Here is a 10,000-nt window from a genome sequence, read left to right as displayed (position 1 = left end):
CATCTCAAGGTGTGTGTGTGTGTGTGTGTGTGTGTGTGTGTGTGTGTGTGTGTGTGTGTGTGTGTGTGTGTGTGTGTGTGTGTGTGTGTGCGTGTGTGTGTGTGTGTGTGTATGCGTTTGTGTGTGTGTGTGTGTGAGAGAGAGAGAGAGAGAGAGAGAGAGAGAGAGAGAGAGAGAGAGAGAGAGAGAGAGAGAGAGAGAGAGAGAGAGAGAGAGCTTCCTGCCTTGTCCAAACTGGCCATGACCTAATTGAAATCCCTATCTACTGAAAATAAAGTGCTTTTTACATTTACATAATTAAATTATTGGTGTACATTTTTATAGAAAACATCAAATTACATTCTATAATGTTTGCAACATTTCTGACATATATCTCTGGCTATATTTGGATAGTATACTGCATTTTTAACACTTGGGCCTTTTGTAAAATACAAAGTATATAAAGACCAAAACACTTAGATTAATTGAATGTATGCGTTATATAAAAAATATATAACTTGAACAGTATACTGCATAGGCTACATGGACTTTTAGAGTATATTTTTGGGAGTCAGGTGAAACTGGATAGGGAGTGACGGAACTGTATGTACAATATGGTATAGATTGTCAAGCTGTCAAACCCACAACCTCCCCTTCCTTCCTTCCTTCCTTCCTCATCCGTTCCCTCTTTCACTCTCACCCTCTTCTCTTCTCTTCAACTCATCATCCCACACTGACAAAAAGACAAAACAAAACAAAGACCACACCCGAACAATGTACAGTCGGCAACCAGATACATTTAATGATATAATTGCATTGCTTTTTTAATAAGCTTCCCGGGTCATGTTACAGTGCACTATGTTCTCCTTCCCCGGCCATACCCATACCCATACACACAGGGGAGCCCACAGGGGCGGGTGACAAAGGGGTCAGCTGTCACGGGCCCAGGATGAGAGGGGCCCCAGAATTAGGTCTTCAGTACAGTGCATTTATTAGGTAGGGGGGCCCTTTCAGACGACTTTGTCCCGGGCCTGGCAAAAGCTGTCAGTGGCCCTGCATACACACACCCACGCCCCCGTCCCCCTCTCTCCCTCCTCCATTCCCTCCATGCAATCCCTCTTCCACCTCCTCTCTTCCTCCTCTCCTCTCCTCTCTTGTCTTCACTCATCTTCTCTTCCGAACTACTAGCTCTCTTCAAAGAATATGAATCTCTTTCAGTCTGGATTAAGATGGAATTACAGCCTGGGGTGGACACGGACAATCATGAGCAAGACACACACAGGCCTGATAGACACACACAGACAGCAGAGAGAGAGAGAGAGAGAGAGAGAGAGAGAGAGAGAGAGAGAGAGAGAGAGAGAGAGAGAGAGAGAGAGATGACAAACCTGCAACCAGTCATAAGCCCTTTCTACCTGCCTTACCAACATGTGCATGACCTGTCTACCTGCCTGTTTGCCTGTCTGCCTGTCTGTCTGTCTATCAGTCTGTTTGTCTGTCTACCTGCCTGCTTGTCTGTCTGTCTTTCCGTCTGTCTTTCTGTCTGTCATTCTTGGTTTGGCCTTGAGCCCGTGGCCTACACAGTAAATGTTGTGGTGTTAATTCAACACTTATAGAGTTCATTTAAGTCCAAATTATGTCAAATCAACTCTCTAAGTGTTAAATGAGCACTGCTGAATTTACTGTGTACCAGTCACGATCTGAACAAAGCAGAAGAACAAAAGAGAGAGTGGATAATAATACTCCTAGAATCTCTGTGGAAACACGAATATGCATAATATGAACACACACGCACACGCACACGCACACGCACACGCACACATGCGCCCACACACACACACACACACACTCATGCGCCCACACACACACAAATACACCCACCCCACGCATGCACACACACATGCGCCCACACACACATGCGCCCACACACACACACACACACACACACACACACACACACACACACACACACACACACACACACACACACACACACACACACACACACACACACACATGTGCCCACACACACACACACACACCCTACAGCCCACCCTACAATATGTGACCACTTGTTGGACACTCTGAATCTGTCCTCATCATTCCATCTGAGAGGAGAGAGCAAAACGCAAGTGAACCTGCTGAAAGTGATCCTGCCTCTGTGTGTGTGTGTGTGTGTGTGTGTGTGTGTGTGTGTGTGTGTGTGTGTGTGTGTGTGTGTGTGTGTGTGTGTGTGTGCGCGCGTGTCTGTGTATCAATGATTAGGTCCTCGATTGTAAGTTGCTTTGGTTAAAAAGCGTCTGCCTATGCAATGTAATGTAATTTAATGAAATGAGAGAGCAAACAGCAAGTGAACCTTCTGCAAGTGAACCTGCTTCTCTCTCTCTCTCATATCGTTCTCTCTCTTTCTCTCTCTCTCTCTCTGTGTCATACACAGACATGTCCTCTGGGATGGGCATGGCTCTCTCTGAGTGCCAATCATGAGGGTGGGGAGTCACACACTCAATCCCCGCTGCCACACGGGGGGCCCCACTTCCCTAACCATGCCCCTAGGCAACCTCACACACACACATACACACACGCATGCAGGCATGCACACACACACACACACAGACATACGCACACTCACACACACACACACACACACACACACACATGTTGCCTATACATAGGAGCTTCCCTAACCATGGCAACCTCACATGCACGCACGCACGGGTGCACACATGTACGCATGTACACGCACACACACACACACACACACACACACGCGCGCGCGCGCGCGCGCACTCACACACATACGTATGCTGCCATACTACCTATACATACAGTAGCAGCTTCCCTAACCATACCCATAGGCAACCTCACATGCACGCATGCACACACACACACATGCACACACACACACACACACTCACTTAAACACACACAGACACACACACATGCACACACGCACGCAAGCACACACACACACACACACACACACACACACACACACACACACACACACACACACACACACACTCACTTAAACACACACAGACACACACACATGCACACACGCACGCAAGCACACACACACACACACACACACACACACACACACACATACACTCACTCAGACATATGCATACAGTATGCTAACATTGGGATAAATCCCAGAGGTAAGATGGTGGTGAGGCAGTGTTTCAGTGTTTGGACGCGCTAATAAACAAAGACACTCATAATCATTGTGTTCTATCGCAACCCAAAGCATCATTTTATTTCTTTATGTGCACTTACAGAAAAAGTGTTGTTGACAAATGTGTCATGACAATAAAGAAAAGTAAGCCTGCTAAAGTGTAAAAGACAAGTGTAAGGCTGTAATATTACATTACATTACACAAACATGTTATGCAATGTTGTAGGTCTTTTACAGTTATGTGATGTACAAATATGCCGAAGCAAAAACATAGCAAGCCACTACTGTAGCGATATGACACAATCAGTTTGTTATTGGTGGGTTCAGTGTGTGTGTAAATATTGAACAAGTCATTTGTGGGAACGTAGGGTAACTGTAAACAAATGGATTTGGTTACTATTATTTGCCAACAAGTGTAACCTAAGAAGCTGTGGTAGCATTACACATACGGTACAGTATGAAACCTGTGCCCTGGGCTCCAAGCGCGGCGCCAATCAAATACAACTCTCAAACCCAGTAACTTAAAATAGCATTGATTACTGTAAAAAGATCAAAACAAAAATATATGATATATATATATATATATATATATATATATATATATATATATATATATGAGTGCACACATTAGGTCCATCATCATACATTTTCAAAACTCTCATCCTTGTGATATAAAAAACAGTAGTCATTCGTTACTGTAGAATATATCAAGACAATTAATATATGTATTATACATCATTGTATAGTTATTCTCAGTGTTACTACTAGGATATTATTATTTGCAGCATCCCTGATGGTAAAAGTAAGTGATTTGATTGGTCCACTTTAGCATTCATTAATGAATAACTGACTGATTAACAGGTAGTATTGCATGCAAGTAGAAAAGAAACAGGTCAGATGGAAAACCCTCTACATTTCAGAAATCTGTGGAAGTTACTATTTTTTTAAATAAAAATATTATTACCCATCTAAAAGGAGTTACCCATCTAAAAAGAGTTATTTAATTTACTCCAGTCCAACAATTCAAGCCAAATAAACAAAAGGTGGACCTGAGAATTACAGTCCGTTTTCTAAAATGCGTTTCATTTAAAAAAATAATAAAAATAAAGCCCATTTCTGTAGATTCCTCACAAAAAAAAAACACTTCAAGGGTTTCCCATCTGAGCTTCAAATATATCAGTGCGTTCAGGTCCAGGACAAAGGCACATGAAAATATGATACAATCCCTTTTTGCTCCTGTATCAATGTGACATTGGATCCCTGCATTGACCGCATACGTAAGAACACGTAGACGTATGTTAGAAACAAATAACAGAACAGCACAATGGTAAAATAGACAAAATAGAAACAGATAAAGACCATATACCTAGTACAACTGCTATATACGGTACTGTAATACACTAATTTAAAAAAGAAATATTATCCTCGGAGTGACCAAGCTCAGTAATTGTGCAGAAACACCTTCTTGCAAAACATAGTCTATTCAGTATATCCACCCACAGCAAAATACCAAAAAAACAGGCAAAATAGCAAATATATAGCTTTAAATAAATCAACATGGGAAAGAATATATTAATTAAATAGATAAATACAATAGATGTAGAGGAGAAATAACAGTTAAAGCGGTTGTTAATGTAAACTTGAGAGACTCAGAGCTAAAAGTGCGTTTTAGTTCCTCAGTACACTTATAAAAGCTAAAAGCCATCATCATCTGTCATTAAAGTGGCAAATACAGTGTTTGACAAACTTACACATGGTACAAAACCACACCCCCAACATTCCATTCTCAGAAATTCTTGAAAAAATGGGTTTCAATTACAACAGTCTTCTTGAGACTTACATGCAGTTCACAGCATGCAAAGGTCAATAATCAGTCAATGAGTATTAAAAACAAACAAAAAAAACATTTCCACATGAAAATTAAAAGTAATACCTGCTCTGATTTGATTTGCCCCCTACCATACATTTCCACATCATGTGCATGATAACACTTCCCTTAAAATAAAAACAACAATAATCATTAGGCTACGGTCTATTTGTAGGTCTTTAAATGTCTCTGACTCGGTTTAAAAATGCAAACCGTTCCCTTTAAGTGCGGTTTTGCAAGCCGTGCAAACTGCACCAAAGCCACAACAGTGGAGTCTTTCTTTGGAAACGAGTGTTTTCCTAATATGAATACCACTTCGCTTATAAAATGGCAACTGCACAGAAGAACGGCATTCAGCAGCACTGGCCAAACTGACTCATCAGCAACTAGAAGGACACACACAGGAACACAAACACACACACACGCACACATACTCACGCACACACACACACACACACACACACACACACACACACACACACACACACACACACACGCACACATACTCACGCACACACACAGAGAACCTCATTCAACCCCCCAAAACGTCATAAACCACATGACAATGTGACTATTCCAAGACAACGGTGACAATAACTACACAACAACACTACATCACACTTACAGTACAGGAGCAGACACTTCTACTTAGAGTTATTTAAAGCAAATTTACTCGACTTGAAGTTATTTAGTTGTAAGGTACAGTCACCCCGGACTGTTAAAAAAAGGTTAGATGCCTTGCGAAAGGGATATTAAGTTCAAGGAGTCCATGGTTTTGGGAAATATGGCAATTTTACACCTGCCCTCAAGTTAAATATTTCTCATTTATCTTTCTCCTGTTCTGCCAGCTGTTCTGCACCTGCACTGTACAAAATATCACAAGTTTACCAACTGCCTCAGAATTCCAAGTTAATTTAAATCCTTGTTGTAAGTTGTGTGGAGCTTTGAATTGAAGCTTTGTGTTCAAACAACACGCACAACTCCAAACAACTTACAATGAATATTTAAATTAACTTGGAATTCTGAGACAGCTGGTAAACTTGTGATTTTGAGTTAAACCATGCTGTTTTTTTACAGTGTATAGCAGAATTAATTAACTATATAAGTTATCCTGACTTACGTATCACTGATATCTTTTTTTTTTTTAACAGCGTGGTGATATTACGGCTTAGCATGTACCATTGAGACAATAGGGTCCAGCTGTTATTATTAAGTTTTTGGTACCATCCGGTTTCCAAAAATAGTGGACTGTTCCATTCAGCCATGGATGGATGGATGAGGGTGCACATCACTGTAATTCTCAGACATGATTTGGGATTTGAACCTGTAAGCTGTGGATCCTCAGGTTCTGATTCCCTAACCAAAAAGCCATGGCTGCCACATGCAAAATAACAGCAATACGTTCAGAAAAAAAACAAGTAACACTAGGCTCACTAATTTCCTCAGGTCTATCATCTCATCTACAACAAAACCCTCCACATTTCCAAAGAAAGCGCCAACGACAATAAGGGGAGAAAAATCGAAGGGGGTGTCTGATTCCTTGTCAGGCTGTTTCACTGTGCTTGTTTTGCAATGAGACGAAATACTGCGGCAACACACTATCTAATCATGCTGATGACAGCACAGGCGAAACCCTTAGCCCTTGATCACAGCTACCTGTGATTAAAATAATAATGAAACACAATCCAAACCAAAAAAAAATCCCACTGTGTCAATTGCATAAATGAAGGGCTCTGATAAATTAGCGAGAAATACAAAAATAGGAAAACAAGCATGAATTTTGAGATTGTACCTAAGTAGGTTCACAATCACTAATGTTTGACTTTGCATCAGTGTCACAGGCACAAAGAGGAATGTTGTTACTGAGATGAAAAAGAGAGAGAAGGCGGATTAATGAATTGGCTGAATGAGATAATTGGTTAAGTGATGGACCAGTTTGAACCAATCAGAAACAACTACAGGGCAGTCGACGAATCACAAGTCTTGGAACTGAGGTGGTGGAAATTCAGACTCAGAGAATAGGAAATCATTTTTACTTTAAAAAAAGGAGTCAGGAAATGCATAAAAAAAATCTATGTCCAGGGTTAGAAAAAGGCATACATGAGGGCATGCTAACATTTCATCCTAATAAAACAAACAAACACAAAACACACTAAACTAAGGGATAGGCAATAATTCTCTGAATAAGAAATTTCCACCTCAGTTAGATATTGAAGGCAAAATGTTGACTTGCTCACTAGATTGGTGCAGTAAAGGAACAAGGAAACAATCCAGCTCACATCCTATATAGTAAACCATGAAATGAACTATGACATGAAGATTTTAGACAGTCAGATCGTGAATCTCAAATGTTCCCTTGCTCACTATACAGTGTACTCTACAGGGAAACAAAACAATGTGCCTTGTATCCTACAAGTAAGCCATGCAGTGAATAAGTCAACAGTTCCGACACCTTCAGGACATTTTGGGGGGTCAATAAGGGGGTGGAGATCCAGGGGGAGTGTGAAGTCAAGGTCAAAGGTCATATGGGGCTTTAGACGCCGCCCCCGCTGCGGTCGACGGACACGGGCCCCCTCTTGTCCAGCACCTCCTCGGCCGTCTTCAGCAGGATGGCCAATCGGCTGTCGGAGACCTGTCCCTTCTTCACCGCGCTCATCAGCTGAGGGGGTGAACACACACACGCACGCACACATACACATAGACACATACACACACACGCATGCACAAACATACGTACATAAACACATATACCGGTACATAAAACACACTCAAACACACACACACACGCACGCACGCACGCACGCACACACACACGCACAGACACACACACACACAAGAGAAGGGTTATGCAGTAGGCTATGTCTGCTGAAATGCACTGTAGAGCCCAGGGCATGCCGCACACAACGTTATATAAAAAGGAGAGGATTCTACAAATGTTTCTGCACGCATGCACATCCACTCACCCACACACAACTACCTGTACACACCCACAAATACTGTGACTCCACACCCACATGAGCGTATGAAAATACACTCTAGTACTGCCTACATATGCATATCTTTGAACGCCCACGGTCACTGACACACATTCATAGGCACACCTTCAGAAACAAGTACGGACATGTACACTGTGTGCTCACGCAGTCACGCACGCACGCACACACGCGCACAGACACAGACGCACGCACAGTCACAGACACAGACACACACTAGTAGAAAAAAATACAGCAGCGGTTACTACAACAAGAGCACATGTGTTGTATGACACAACACTAAATTTAACTCTGTTGAAAGGTGGAAACTGCAGCAAAGATTCATTTAAACGTTTCACTTTGTTTCGCAACAAAATGGATTTAATTCATGCTATTAAGCAATTTTCTTCCAGTATTATTCCACTCATTCCCTCCAATTGTAATATTGTCCATTAGATAACTTTATTAGTACCCAAAGGTAGATTTGTTTTGCAGACAAGTGACATGCCTTCAGGTTTGTTTTCAGCTGTTCATTTTGAAAGTATTTTTGCAAATCACATTGATTTGCTTGTAGCCAGGTAATAATCCAATCCTCCAATAATCAAATGTATTATTTCCCTTTTCTTCTCAGTCCCCATTCACCCCACCGAAGAATTTGCATGTTTGACCACTTTATCCCTCGGCCTCATTTGCATATTTCTGAAATATTTGCTTAATATTATAGTATTTGGCAAATAATATTTGCAAATAATACAAAAAATATTTGCACCTGTTCATTTGTGCAAATCGACACTGATTTGCTTGTAGCCATGTAATACCCTTAATAAACAAATGTAACTTTCCCTATACTGATCAAACAAATCCCCTTTCACCCCACCTTAAGAATTTGCATATGTTTGACCACTTTATCCGTCGGGCTAATTTGCATATTTCTGAAATATTTGCATATACTTTTCGAACCTATTTACATATTTTGGGCACTTATTTTCATATTTGCCAAACCTGTCCACTTGTTGCGTCAACTGTCCAAGGGGATTACCTAAATGCTGCTTTTTGCTGGGTGTGCAGGGGCGGCATTTCTCTCCACGGCTTTGTCTACAGGTATGCAGCAGAGCCACGTCTTCTAGAGTGCCCTGCCGCATTCCGGAACGCAGGCACGGAAGCGCGCGCACACGCTCAGACATACACACACACCTGCAGCGCATGTGGTAGTGAAGTCGCTGACGGAATTGGGACCATGTTTGGGTTTAGGTTGTGACCCCGACCGACCACCAATGATTTGTGAGGATCCTGGGAAGTCTGCGTGTGCGTGTGCGGGGACTGATTGTAGGACTGCTAAATGTAATGTAATGTGTGTGTGTGAGTGTGTACTTGTGTGTGTGTACCGGTGTGTGTGTGTGTGTGTGTGTGTGTGTGTGTGTGTGTGTGTGTGTGTGTGTGTGAGTGTGTACTTGTGTGTGTGTACCGGTGTGTGTGTGTTATGCGGGGGACTGATTGCAGGACGAACCCTCACCTCTGCACACTCGCTGAAGCGTTATGACAGTGTAATGGGGCATGTCATGTTGAACCAGACTAGAACTAGACCAGTGGTTCTCAAACTTTTTCAGACCGAGGATCACTTTGACCACAACTGAATTGACAGTGGATGGGTGCTAATTAGACATTGCTAAATTAGCCAATGCAGATTTTTTTACTTATTGTTTTACTTTTTATAGAGATTACAAGCCTGTCTTTTTGTGATGAAAATAGGACTTCAGCTAGGTTTAACTTTGTAATTATGTTAGAAATATAGCCTACTGCTAGCTCGTCTTGGAAAAGTAGAAATCTCCTCGCGGACCACCTGAGCTCTGTCGTGGACCACCAGTGGTCCCCGGACCACACTTTGAGACTCACTGAACTAGACTAAAGAAAAGTACAAGTAGCTGCAGTAGTGTCTGAACTTGTGCAATTTGTTACTAGTAGTGGGAAAATACTGAAAGAGGGGCCATACACGGATCAAGGCATGAA

The 10,000-nt window shown here is 42.0% G+C and overlaps 1 protein-coding gene across 1 annotated transcript in view; it reads right to left on the bottom strand.

Moving 5' to 3' along the window:
• Window positions 1-4,210: 4,210 nt before the first annotated feature.
• The window catches only part of gpd2 (glycerol-3-phosphate dehydrogenase 2 (mitochondrial)), a 77,159-nt gene continuing 71,369 nt past the window's right edge, over window positions 4,211-10,000 (bottom strand). The window contains exon 17 of the mRNA XM_063217468.1: window positions 4,211-7,680. Within this exon, the coding sequence (XP_063073538.1) occupies window positions 7,555-7,680 (126 nt within the window). The 3' untranslated portion in view covers window positions 4,211-7,554. The remainder of the gene's footprint in view (window positions 7,681-10,000) is intronic.

Source organism: Engraulis encrasicolus, chromosome 15 (genome assembly GCF_034702125.1).
Source record: "Engraulis encrasicolus isolate BLACKSEA-1 chromosome 15, IST_EnEncr_1.0, whole genome shotgun sequence".
NCBI lineage: Eukaryota > Metazoa > Chordata > Actinopteri > Clupeiformes > Engraulidae > Engraulis > Engraulis encrasicolus.
Note: the sequence above shows the minus strand (reverse complement) of the source record. Positions and strands in the feature narration are given on the sequence as shown.